The 14,499-nt window shown below is 34.7% G+C and overlaps 2 protein-coding genes across 2 annotated transcripts; one reads left to right on the top strand and one right to left on the bottom strand.

Moving 5' to 3' along the window:
- Positions 1-7,210: 7,210 nt before the first annotated feature.
- On the bottom strand, positions 7,211-9,222 carry LOC100265817 (anthocyanidin 3-O-glucosyltransferase 2). Its single transcript, XM_002264293.5, has one exon. It carries the CDS (start codon positions 8,790-8,792, stop codon positions 7,320-7,322), a length of 1,473 nt encoding a protein of 490 aa, XP_002264329.2. The 5' UTR covers positions 8,793-9,222; the 3' UTR covers positions 7,211-7,319.
- A 4,596-nt stretch (positions 9,223-13,818) lies between these two features.
- On the top strand, positions 13,819-14,286 carry LOC109123481 (probable NOT transcription complex subunit VIP2). The gene has a single exon (XM_019223393.1). It carries the CDS (start codon positions 13,819-13,821, stop codon positions 14,284-14,286), a length of 468 nt encoding a protein of 155 aa, XP_019078938.1.
- Positions 14,287-14,499: the final 213 nt, after the last annotated feature.

Genomic DNA, 14,499 nt, shown 5'->3' with positions numbered 1-14,499 from the left:
TACTAAAGTTGAAAAAAGGAGTTGAGAAAGAAACAAGAAAGCTAAAAAAAGGAGAAAGATTATGACTTCTTTTTAAATAGTTGGTAACTTATGAGATTCTTTGAATTGCAATGTTATATGTTTTAGCTTTATGAATTTCTTTTCAATGTAATTATAAAACATCTTTTTCTAGATATGAACATATAATTAAACCATATAAAATTACTACACCTAGCTAGAGCATTAATTTGGTACCTATAAAAAAGTATCATCAATTAGTTGATATCACATGTGCAATTCAATTCTCATTGCTTTGTATCCAAGTGTTATTACTTTATACCTCTTATATCATCTTATTGCATTGGACCTTGATCTTGTTTATTTATAATTTGGTCACATATGTTCATAACCAGGTCCATATGTTTGTACTTTCATTCAATGACCCAAATTTGATCTTTGGTAGGTACAATTTTGGTACTTAGATTTTCCAAAATTCTTACTATTTGCTTATATACATTATCTTTTTATAGTTATTTATATATTGTATTAACTTTGTTAGTGTATTACGACAGGTTGACAATTTCACTCCAAAAATTAATAGTCCGAGATTAATTCACTATCATGAGTCTTATGTTAACATGTTCAACTTGAAGACACAAAATTTGAAGCCTAGGTAAGTATGTTTTGAGTTTGATATTAGAACAATACAATAATGTTATACAATTCATAATTTAGTTATAACTTAAACACCATTGGTATTTTTTTGTTGGTTCTTCTGCCTTCCAGTCTCACAATCTTGCAAAAAGGTGGGCTCAGACTTGTTCCGACTAAATCCCTTCAATGTTAAAGTCAGTTCAAAGGACTAAAGAAAAGAATTTTCATACCTTCATTCCTTGTCTTGTTGTTTATATAGGCTTGAGTTTTGTAACCTCCACCTAGCCTTTGTAACCCCTCTTTATTTTAGCATTTATCTTGCAATGTTAACACATTAATGACATTTAACAGTTAGCTATTTAAGGCCGCTCACTGCTTACCGCTCGGATAAGCTTGGCCAAATAAGATCACTCAAGCCAACCTCGCTCAAAACAGGATGCCTATCTAGAAGAGACATTGCTTGAGGTGCTCACATTTTTGTCCATAAAATTTTTTAAAATTATTTAAAATTCAAGTTTTTCTAAATTCAGTTTTATTAATTTAATTCAACTAAAATACCTAAGACTTTGATATGAAAAAGATTTGAAATATTCATTTTAGAGTGAAACATAAAAAACTTTAAAGAAAATTTGCAAGATCTATTTTTTTTATCTTAGTTCCACTATTCTAAAAAATCAACATCAAATTTGAAAAATCTTAAAAGTACTTTCAAGAAAGAAGGTAAAAAAATTAAGTTGTTAAGCGTCAATATAGTTTTGAGGTGATGTACTAAGGAATATGATGGAGTAGTCATGAAGAAGACGTATATGTGTTGATCAGTATAAAACTTTACAGAAGAAGCATATAGGCTAAGTAAAGTCATGTATAAATGGATTTTTGTTATTATTGATACATGTGGATTATGGATTTTTGTAGCTTATTTTCCAAATACATGTGGTATTTTTGCGTGATTGAATATTTTTTAAATTATCATGGCTCATACCATTTCTTACCATGCTTATCTAAATCAATAATTAAAATTCAATAACCAACCGGGTTACCCCTGAACAAGATGTCATGGCTTGATCCCAATTGGTTATATATATTGTAAGAACTTAATTTTTTAGATAAAATTAATTATGAAAATAAAATTATTAACAAAATTAAAGAGAGAGGGAGAGATGACAATTGACAAGAGTAAAAGAATGTTTGGTTTTTTAATTTTTTGTTTAAAGTAATTTGTTTTCAAACTCTAGGTTATTTATTTTTATACTTTTTCATAACTTATTATAAATTTTTTGTTGAATAGAAAAAGTAAAAATATTTGACTTTTTCTAAATAGAAAAAGTAATATATTAGTTTTTTTTATTTCATATTTAATAGAAATAAAATATTATAAAAAAAATAACCTATCACTTAACACTATTAAACACTATTTATAAAGACAAACAAACAAACACCATATAAGAGTGCTCTTAAAAAAAAATTAAAGAATTTTATTTTATTTTATTTTATTTTTATAAGGAGACAAACATTTCCCTTCATATAAAGTATTTTTATAATCAACGTGATACTTCTTACACATTTTTTTTTGGTAACCGAAAAATCCTTCTTACATGTTCTTTCTACTAATGAAAAAAATTAAACACGAAAAAAGAAAAAGGGATTTTAGTTATTTAATTATTAAAAATAGTTTAAAAATTGAAGTTAAAATATTTTTATCACCTCGAATTTCATATTCAAAAGCATATAAGGTAAGTCCTCATTTTTTTCTCTATAAAAGTTTTTATATTTTATTTATCCACTTAAGTTTTTAGCAAGTTTATTTTTTATTTTAATTTAATTTATATTGAATGAGTAATTTTAAGGCAGAAATTTATTTTCTTTTAATTATTAATTAATTATATAAGTAACAAAATTAATTATTCAAGGTTCATTAAATGAAAAATATTGTATATGAAGAAATATCCTTGCAACAAGAGCCAGGCAGTCTATTAATACATATTATCATCTATGCATTTTTCCTCTACACTTCCAATTTGAATTAATCCCAGGGAATATACTCCCATCCAGTCTAATTTTTAGATGATCGAGAAACAATCTCAACCATTAATATGGGAAAGGCAGATTTTTTAGTATTTATAACCATTTGCATTTTTTTTCATTAGCCGGAAAAAAAAAAGTTAATAATTCAACACTAAATACACAATCATTTTCCCTTTCAAAGTTTTAGTTATAATATTCCTTTAAATTATGTCTGGTTCTTGAAAAGTATTAAAAAAAGAAAAATAAAATGTTAAAGAAAATGATTTTCTTATGTTTGATTTTACAATAGAAAATACAAAAGAAAATTAAATAAAATTAAAATAATTAGTTGAAAATTTATACATTTTAAAATTGTATAATCTTTATATCAATGAGGAAATTAAGTAAAATGAATTTGAAGAAATATATAAAAATAATTTATTAATTTTGAATTTATTTTTTATTTTTCTTCGATTTTTCTTTTCTTTCTCCTTTTTTTTTTTTTTTCTTTCCCTCATACTTTTTCTCAAATTTTTCGAGAACCAAACATAGCATTGGAATATATATTTTTTTAAAATCTTTTTAATTATTTTCAAGTATAAAATGATATAAAAATTCACTCCTATCATCTCAACTTTTTCCACAATCAAACCTAGAAAAACTTTTAATTCTAAATCCTCATGTCCATTTCATTCAGCATTGTTATCTTTATTTTCTCTATGGACTCAAGACAAGGTTCTCCTATTTCTAATGGGCTATAATAGAATTTCTAAGAGGCTTATGTGGCCTCGAAGAAAAAGAACTCTTTGGCCCACATTACGTTGTTAAGCTATATGCAAGATGATCTCTTGATTGAGTATGAGGTCTACCAAACTGCTCATGAAATGTGGGAAGCTTTAAAGGAAAAGTATAATGGACTTTCAGCTACAAAGTTGAGAGAATTTGTAATGAAATTTGAAATTACAAGATGCAACCGAACCATATAATGAAACAACATCTCAAGGAGATGAAAAGAATAATAAGAGAGCTTAAGACATCTGGACATGTCTTCATTGATGAGCAACAAGTTAAGACAGTCATCAAATATCTACCAAAAAGTTGGGAACACATGATGGTGAACATAACACATAATGAGAGAGTCAATACCTTGACGATATAGTTCGCCATCTTGAATTGGAAGCCGAGTGACTTAAGGTTGCTAAGCCTAATGAACAATCTTATGTAGTTGAATCTAATTCTTGCAAAACTTTTGACTTTAAGCATAATAGAAAATTCTTTAAGAAAAATAAGAAATCTGATGATGCTTTAAAGAAAGGAAAGATTGGGGCATGTAAGAAGTTCAAGTGTGCTAAGAGAGATAAGAGCAAGTTGAAATGCTACAACTATGGCAACAAGGGTCACTTCACTTGTGAGTGCATTGAGCCGAAACAGGTATGATCCTATTCAAAAAACCTATATGCTTAAGTAATAACCCTCATTTGTCTTAATTACCTCCACAATCTCCTTTGCTACACTACGATCTCCACATTTACTTGACCTCCTTTACCCTAATTATAATTTATAAGGATAAATATGTCAATTTGATGATTTAGATTAAGTTTTAAGTTAATTTTTATCAAACAATCTTAATACTTAAAGTAAAAATTAAGTAATAAATATTAAGTCAATAATTTAAGTATAATTTAATTTAAAGTCAACTTAAGTCAATAAGTAATAAGTATTAAACTTTACCAAACACCCCTAAATACAAAATCATTTTCCCTTTGAAAGTCTTGATTATATTCACTTAAAATATGTTTTTTTTTAAAAATTATTTTCAAGTATAAAATGATATAAAAATTCACTCCTATCATCTCAACTTTTTCCACAATCAAAGTTAGAAAAACTTGTAATTTTAAATCCTCTATCCATTCCATTCAACATCTTCATCTTTATTTTCTTTCCCAATGGACTCAAGACAACTTCCTCCTATTTCTAAGAGACTATAATAGAATTTTCGACTCTATTCTCTTACATGCCTTGATTTGAATTGACTAGATATGACTTTTTTCCGGATTATTGATAAATATACTGCTATTAAAAAAAATAATATTTAAAATACCATAGTTTGGAAAATAATTCCAATTCTACTGCACTTTTGAACACGTAGGATGAGATATGAAAACCCATTCCCCCCTTTCCATTGCCCTTCCTGCTTTTCTTCTCTGCATCAAAACTCCTCTGCCCGAAAACCCATTATCCCGCACGCTGATCATGGGGTGGAGATCCTTGCCTCAACACCAATAGGAAGGAAGTGAAGTGCAGATCTGAGGAACCATTGCCCCCGGTGTTTTCTATAAGTTTTGTGGTTATATTTGGTGGTGTGGTTGTGTTTGGTCACCGAGAAAGTGTGGGAAAGTTGTAAAAAAAATAAAGTTTTTGTTTTTTTTTTACAATGAAACTGAGTAGACTAAAAATAATGGAGAAAGTTTTAATTTTTTTTGTGGTTCGGCTTGTTGTGATTCTGTTTGGTTGCCAAGAAAGTGTGGGAAAGTTGAAAAAAAAAAATTCCCAATATTTCCTACCAGTCCAGCCCGTGCACAGGATACAAAATCTGTCCAATTTTTTTTTATAAAAAAACATAAGCTATTTGGTAATCTGATCATGATTTGAGGAGAAAGGTGATCATGATTTAAGGGGAAAGGTTGTGTTTTTTAGTGTGGCTCAAAAATCGTGGATTTAGGGTTTGTGAAATTTAAATCCAATGGCACAAAAGCAAAGAGACCCCTAGAACAGATCCAGAAAGCACGAAGCAAAAAAAAAAAAACATTTTTTTGTTTGTTTTTTTAGGGGGTTTTGCATGGACTTTCTCGGAAATCAAAGGAGGATGAATTTTCCCGGAAAGCAAATGGGGGATGGATTTTCTTGGGAATCAAACGGGGATTGCAAAAACTTGGGAATCAAACGGGGATTGCAACAAAATAAAAAAATAATAACCTCATTAGATTAGTACCTGCATTGAAATTGAAATTGAAATTGAAATTGAAATTGAAATTTAAATTCAAGGAGATTTTTCACTTTTTATTTGTTAAAATAAAAAATAAAAATACTATCTTTTTATTTGTTAAAATTAAAAACAAATAAGAAATATTTTTATTGTTGAAAATGTCCCTTTTCAAAATTCGAAATTTTCACTGAAAAATTGTTGAAAGTGTCTCTTCAAGAGACATTTTCAGTATAAACCCAATTTTTTAAAAATTATGAAAGGCGTCCGAATATAATTCCATTTTTTTGTAATTATGGAAGGTGTCTCTTCAAGAGACACCTTCAGCATAAATTCAAAATTTTCCATTGTTTGAATGGAAATTGTAGAAAGTGTCTTTTGAACAAGCACTTTCAGTATAAACCCAATATTTTTAAAATTGTGGAAGGTATCAAGAGACACATTTCACAATTCCCAAAAAATGGAATTATATTGAAGGTGTCTCTTCAAGAGACACCTTCTATTATTTTAAAAAAATTGGGTTTATATTAAAAGTGTCTCTTGAAGAGACACTTTCCGCAATTTTCATACATTAAAGAGAGACATCTTTAGCTTTAAAATCATTTCCACAAATAAAATACATATTGGATTTTGTGGAATTGTGTAAAGTGTTTTTCCAAGAGACACATTTAGTATAAATCTAATTTTTTGGAATTCTAGAATGTGTTTCTTGAAGAAACACCTTTGACACATTTGGTATAATTAAAATTTTTAGGAATTGTAGAAGGTGTCTCTTCAAAAGACATCTTTAACTTTAAAATCAAATTCATAAGACATTCAAATTTGTCAAATTGTGGAAAGTGTCTCTTCAAGAGACACCTTTAATACAAATTGGATTTTTTGTCACGTGGAAAGTGTCTCTGCAAGAGACACCTTTAATGCATATTGGATTTTTTGCCATGTGGAAAGTGTTTTTTCAAGAGACACCTTTAATATAAATCAAAATTTCTGAAATTGTAGAAAGTGTCTCTTTAAGAGACACCTTCCACGTGGCCAAAACTGCCGTAAATCTATCAATATTTTCAAAACTACCATTTTTTAATTATAATTTTTTAAAATTGCCGCAAAAGTTAAAAAAGCCCCTTTTTTCCACCTTTAATTAAGTCTACGTGTAACTCCTCAAATATTTTCACAAACAATATTATTTGCTAATATAACAACATACTTGTAGAAAAAAAAAGATACACATTACTTAAAAATAGGATAAATTTCTATCAATGTCTATCTCAAATGAATAGTTCTCCATCCAATTTTAATAACAATCAAATTGAACATATTCCCATATTCATTAAGTATAAGAAAATAGAGTTTTAATTATTCAAGGTCAAATTCTCAATAGTTTTATTCACTTTGGTAAAACAAATTCAATAGTTTTAATTGTGGATTGTTAATTACATGGTTGATATTGTTTGTTAGTTTAGCTCCTTTCAAGAAGATATTTAATTGTGTATTTATTGACTAATGAGATTTGTATGTAATTAAATTTGTGCCCTTTTAAACTTTTTCATTAAATAATATAAAGATCGAGAACAAACTTCCTCGTGATTTTTGAAAGCTCAAATTTTTTGGTTTCATCAAAGAAGTTATTTGAGAATTGAAATACAACATATGATGAAGTATCTAGGGCCTACAATTGGTACATTAAATATCACCTTATTGGTTAATTACATGGAATGTTGGCCATCATGTCTTCAATAAAATGGCCCAAGGAAAAGTGCGACGATCCACCCTCTATCATCACTTTTCTACTTATTTTTTTCATTTCTTCCCTCTTCTTCCTCACTTCATTGTCAATATTCATTAGATTCTTTAATCCAATTTCAATCTCCCGAGCACTTACAACATAACTAATATCCTTATTATAATTCATTTTAATCTTTACGGCTAATCCCAAATCTTTCACCATTTGAAACGCATTGATTCGTTGTTCTGCAAACATCGGCCACGTGGCTACAGGAACACCATAAAATATGCTTTCTAACGTAGAATTCCATCCGCAATGAGATACAAATCCTCCAACCGCTGAGTGGGCCAAAATAGCTACTTGTGGAGCCCATCCGATCACCTTTCCAATCCTGGCTGTCCGGTGTAAGAACCCTTCTGGTAGAACTTCCTCCACATTTGCATAATTGCTTCGAGATTCTATTTTACCCTTTGACGAGGGTTGACGAAGGGACCATAGGAAGCGATGCCCGCTGCGTTCTAGCCCATGTGCTATCTCTTTGACCTGATCCCCACCAAAGCCTCCCATGCTCCCGAAGCACAGGAATACCACTGATGATGGAGGCTGATCATCAAGCCAGCTCATGACGGCACTAGCATCTTGTTGACCCCCAACAGATCCCCCTTGCGTCTTAAGTACTGGTCCAACGGGGTAGACCGGGGGTATTGTACTGCCAGAAAATGATTGAATAGCATGTGACTCGAGCTCAACAAGTGTATTTACCATAATACCCTTGACTTGTCTGAACCTCCTTGTGTGATACAGAAACTTCTCAGCCCCACCGCCTTCCTTGCCAAACATCAAAGAAGGAAAGACCTTACCTGGAACCGGGTTGGCATAACTCGGAACCTCCAGCTCAGCATCCGAGTCCTTGAACTCATTGAAATCCAAGCCCTCATTATCATGGAGGAACTGAAGATGGAACATGAAGCCAAGAAAAGCGGCGCTGGAAGTGAAGAAGAGATATGAAGGCACCTCAAACTCATCGGCCACATCAATCATGGAGGTGCAGAACATATCAATAACGAACCCACCGAGCCGAACGGAGTTGGAGCGAGTGATCTCGTGGACTGCGTCTCTGACGAGTGGTATCTGAGGTTTGAGGAATTCAGTGATCCCTGTAGTTCCAGGGCTGACCTCTACAGGAGGAAGTGTGAGGAAACGTATGGAATCAGAGTCGGAGGTCATACTATCATTGGACCCAAACGGAAACTTCATAATCAAGATTGTGATTGACAATCGGCGGTCTCGGTGAGTCATCAGCTTTGCAATCTCCACTGTGGCCACAAGGTGGCCGATCCCAGGAGATGGGATGAAGACAAGCTCAGTTTGCTTCATCACTAACCGGCGATTACTGCAAAGAGAGAAAAATATTGGATGTTTTGAGGGCTTTGTGGTGCGGTGACACATACTTGTTGCTGAATGGGTTATAAACGACCTTTCAATAGTCTTGGCGGGCGAGGAACCGATGTCATGGCTTTGCTGGTTCAGTCTATTTTATTCTACTTCTCGTTTTTCTATGATTTGGGGTTGCCCATTATCGAAGTTCGAGGCAACTGTCGGTGGTTCTGGATTTCCGTCAGTTTAGTGTAAAACAAACAATTAAATGTATGATTTGTGGTTCCCCATTATCGAAGTTCGAGGCAACTGTCGGTTGTTCTGGATTTCCGTCACTTTATTGTAAAACAAACAATTAAATGTATGATTCATTCCGACTTGAGGAAGGATCCAAATAGGTAAGGCTACACTTTTCACATTAAGTCCTTAATTCCTAATATTGGGGCCAAATTTTGTGAAGGTAACCTTTATTGGTTTAAAGTTGTAAATAAAAAACTTACAAGAGTAAAAATATCATAATTTTTCTTAAAAATTTGTTTTAACATAAATGGATGAAAAAAGGTTTTAACGAATGATACTTTTATTCCAAAAGTTTGTCATTTTCATTATTTAAATAAAAATGAAAAGCATTATTGAAAATGGAGATTATTTTAATCAAATATGTCAATTTTTTTTTTTTTGATGTCTTTTCAATTACAAAACTAAATATGTAGGAAGTGTTATATTCATGACAAAAACATATTCATGGGTTGTGCTCACAATTTTTTATGCATATAGTAAAGTAATAACTTTTATTTCCATTCAAATTGATTCAATTATTATCTTGGTTAATTATTAAGATTATTGATTTGGATTAGCCCTGAGAGAAATTATGTGAGTCACAGTACTCAAAAATATTTTTAATCATATAAAAATACAAGATATATCTAAAAAGAAAAACAATTACAAAGATTGTCTCAATTTCCGTAGATGCAAAAACAACTAAGTCTATGGACTATTATAAAAATTCACTAAATATAAAAGAATTGTACAGAGTTACCTAGCCCATTTACCTTTTTCTACAAGTCTTATATGAATAAGCACTTTTCCTTTCATCTCAAGGTTTAAGAACTCAAAATTTCAACATTTTCCTTTCATCTTTGAAAGGACTTTTAAGATTTTTTTTCACCCTTGATGTTGATTTTCTAGAGTATCGAAACGAGGAAAACAATGATTGTCTTGTAGATTTTATTACAGTTTTTTGTTTCACACCCTAAAATGAAATTTTAAAATCCTTTTCATATCTAAACCTTGGGTATTTTAGTTGTACCATATTATAAAAAAATTTAATAGGCGTTCAGAGTCATCATTCTCATAGGCATTTAAAGCCATCATTTTCAAATGCATTAAGATCCACCATTTTCAAAGGCATTCAGAGCCACCACCATTTTCATAGGCGTTCAAAGCCACCATTTTCATAAGCGTTCAAAGCCACCATTTTCATAGGCGTTCAGAGTCACCATTTTCATAGGTGTTTAGTGCCATCATTTTCATAGGCGTTCAGAGCCATCATTTTCATAGGCGTTCAAAGCTACAATTTTCAGAAGCGTTTAGAGCCACCACCATTTTCATAGGCATTCAGAGCCACCACCATTTTCATAGGCATTCAGAGCCACCATTTTCATAGGCGTTAAGAGCCATCATTTTCATAGGGGTTAAGAGCCACCATTTTCATAGGCGTTCAATGTCATCATTTTCATAAGCATTCAGAGACATAATTTTCATAGACATTCAAAGCCATCATTTTCATAGGCGTTCAGAGCCATCATTTTCATAGGCGTTCAGAGCCATCATTTTCATAGGAGTTCAGAACCACCATTTTCATAGGCGTTCAGAGCTACCATTTTCATAGGCATTCAGAGACATCATTTTAATAGGCGTTTAGACCCATCATTTTAATGGGCGTTTAGAGCCACCATTTTCATAGGCATTCAGAGCCACCATTTTCAGAGGTGTTCAGAGCCACCATCATTTTCATAGGCGTTCAGAGATATCATTTTCATAGGTATTCAAAGCCACCATTTTCAGAGGCGTTCAGAGCCACCACCATTTTTAGAGGCGTTCAGAGCCACCACCATTTTTAGAGGTGTTCAGAGCCACCACCATTTTCATAGGCGTTCAGAGCCACCATTTTCATAGGTGTTCAAAGCCACCATTTTCATAGGCTTTCAGAGCCACCATTTTCATAGGCGTTTAGTGTCATCATTTTCATAGGCGTTTAGAGCCATCATTTTCATAAGCATTCAGAGCCACCATTTTCATAGGCGTTCAGAGCCACCATTCGTTCAGATGCATCATTTTCATAGGCATTCAAAGCCACCATTTTCAGAGGCATTCAAAGCCACGACCATTTTCATAGGCATTCAGAGCTACCATTTTCATAGGCGTTTAGAGCCACCATTTTCATAAGCGTTCAGAGCCACCATTTTCATAGGTGTTCAGAGCCACCATTTTCATAGGCGTTCAGAGCCACCATAATTTTCATAGGCGTTCAAAGCCACCATCATTTTCATAGGCGTTCAGAGCCATCATTTTCATAGGCGTTTAGAGCCACCATTTTCATAGGTGTTCAAAGCCACCATTTTCATAGGCGTTCAGAACCACCTTTTTCATAGGCATTCAGAGCTATCATTTCCATAGGTATTTAGAGCCACCATTATTTTCATTGGCGTCCAGAGTCATTTCTATTCCATTTAGAGCCCTAGAGTTGTTTTTTCATCTATGACCCAAAGTCATCCTTTTCCACGTAGAGCCTTAAGCTCGCGACAGAGAGTTGTTCCATTTTTGTGATTGCAACCTGATGTTCCAAGCTTACTCTCGTCATGTGCTAGGACAAAATCTCTGGTCCTTTTCTTTTAGTTCTTTGGTATAGTTCACTTCGTTTTGCTCATTATTCGTATTTTTACTCACATTCCCTACACTTGTGATCTTTGCCGAAGATGGACATATTTGTAGAACCTTCATTTTGTTCTCCTAGCACATGTCCTGTTTGGTATTTATTCGATACTTTACAGCAATTCCCTGGTGGCCCATTACTACTTGTGTAGCCTATTTTTTCTAAGCCACCTTGGAGACTTTAGTTGAGGGATTTATCTAACCCTATTGTGACTCTTGGCAACCCTATTTAGACTTAGGATCACTTAGACACCCTAGGCCCATTTAGACACCCTAGGCCCATTAGGCACTACCCTAGACCCACCTACGAATACCTTGGTCCTTTAAGCACATCTAGATCTTTCAAACACACCCTAGCCAACTTAAACACTACCTAAGTCACCTAGGCACCTACCAACTTATGTCACTGTAGACCCCCATTTTCGGGAGCTGCCATTCTTCTCACGTTTCCTTTCTTGCAGCTAGCTGTGGCCAAGTGTCACCATCTTGCATGGCCACGTGTCACTCCCGGATTAGTCAATATGGGATTAAAATAGTGGAATCACTATGGTGGAATTGATGGACCAATCAGAGGAAGACACCTGGAAAGTGAAGAACATTCTGGAATCAGGGGAGCGTATCTTCTGTTATGGGAAGGTTGCCAGCTGCAGGAGAGGATAGTGGAGGCTGGCAGAGTAGTGGGGACAAAGGCTTGGCCGTTAGAGATATTTTTGAGGGAGAGGAGAGCTTGAGAGTTGAGAGAGGGAAGATAAGAAAAACGGAGCATGTTTCTGGAGGGTGGGTGCTGATTTTGCAGTGAGCAGGCTGCTAGGGAAGAGGTTTTGGAGCTTAGAGGAGAGAGATTTTAGGGAGGCAGCGGTGTGAGGTTGCTTTTTGGGGACGTGCGGCCTGGAGAGATTTCTGGGGGAGAAAAACAAAGAGAGGGGAGAGACCGAGGAGGAGATTTTTCGGGAGAGGATTCCTTGAGTTTAGGCTGCTACGGAGGGAAGGCTTGGAGGAGATCCAGGGGAGCTGAGGAGAAAGCGGCTAGAGAGAGTTATCCAGAGAAGGAATAGCTGAAACAGAGGGAAAAAGGAGGAGGGCTTGCTGATTTCTGGTTGACTTTTTCAGAGAGGAAAACTTTCAGATTTCCTATCTTGGCACGAAAAGGTAAGGCACCGTGAGATTCTCAGTGGAGGGATATTCCAGAAAGCAAGTTTTAGGCTAGAGAAGGAGAAGAGAGTATTATGTTTGGAGAAATTTATGGGCTAGTGATTATTTGAGAGTTGCAGACGGCTGGAGGAAACGATGAGCTGAGAGTGAAGGAAAACGAACTTGAGAAAGAAATAGAGCAAGTAAAGTTGTCCTCAAACGAAAGCCGCCGGCGGCGAAACGCCTCCGCCATCACCAGAACGCCAAGCAACCATTGAATCTCTTTCACTTTCCTTCTCCTCTGATGACCTCTGCAGCATATGCCTAGATAGAGGAGAACCATGATGTATTCTGAAGCTTCTTGGGTTTTATGAGGAGAGCTCGGAGTATATTCAGGTTGACGGAAGGAAGGTATTCATTTGGATAACAGATTTAATGGGACAAGTGATCTATGGGACGAACACAGCAGCTTTGAGTACAGCTCCGCTCGACAATGGGTTGAGTTGTGGCTCGGGTGACTCACCAGGAGGTGTCACTTGTACCAAAATTTGGCTGATCAAGCAGTCATCACCACATGATCTGAGACATCAGTTTTCCACCTGCTTCGTCAAGCTTCATCGACCCAGAAACACAGTCAACAGTCATCACTGCCACGACGTGGACCCGCCGGAACGTGGCAGGATGGTGATCGGAAACATTCACCATTGTCATTACTGTTGAGGGCCACGTGTTGACCATTATATCTTTGCTTGAACTATTATTGTTTCTGTTGATTGAGGCGTCATGCAATGCTAAGTCTCTGCACTCAGGTTGAGATTTTGACTTCGCGGATTATCCCAAAGTGAGGAATTGGAACAGAGAAGAGTTCTAGTAGGAAGAAAACTGGAAGTGTCACCAGTTTCTGGATGGACCACCTTCCATTGGTTTGAGACCTATGAACTCATCTAATACAATATCTGGTGTAGGACCATATAATCAATTCATTCAGCAGTATCAACAGCTTCAGAGTCAGTCTCAATTTCGCATGGGGTAAATGTCGGCAGTTGGTCCACATGGAGACCAGGACTTGAAGTCACCATCACCAAAACCTGGCATTGATGAGTTTGGTTTGCGTGGTTTGTTGAAGGTCATAAGGATGAATAATCCAGACTTGACCTCCCTTGCTTTGGGAATGGATCTTACAACACGGGGTTTGAATTTGAATGCTTCAGACGATCTTCACAAAAGGTTTGCCTCTCCATGGGTTGAAGAACCTCACAAGGGGAAGCCCCAATACAGTATCCCAGAATGCTATTATGATAAACAACCGCCCATGCTTAATCAAGCCTATTTTGCAAAACTACATCTGGAGACATTATTTTATGTCTTTTACAGCATGCCGAGAGAAGAGGCACTGCTATATGCAGCACATGAACTGCATGCTAGAGGATGGTTCTACCACAAGCAGCAATGGCTGTGGCTGACTAGGAATGCAAGCATGAGGCCCCTTGTCCAATCTTAGCACTCGTATATGTACATATTCATTGTTCACTGATCTTGCTTCATGATAGCGCATTTGTCACTGGAGGTCCAGGTGCGCACTCATTCTCATCCTGATCATTCACTGTACATATTATTCTCATATACGCATGATTGATGTGAGTATCCGCTGATTTTCTTATTGATTGGCATGTCAGCTTCATTTTATTAGTAGAGACCCGACTTTAGGGACTTA

This window comes from Vitis vinifera, chromosome 12, assembly GCF_030704535.1.
Source record: "Vitis vinifera cultivar Pinot Noir 40024 chromosome 12, ASM3070453v1".
Classification (NCBI taxonomy): domain Eukaryota; kingdom Viridiplantae; phylum Streptophyta; class Magnoliopsida; order Vitales; family Vitaceae; genus Vitis; species Vitis vinifera.
This window is presented reverse-complemented; position numbering and strand designations above follow the sequence as displayed.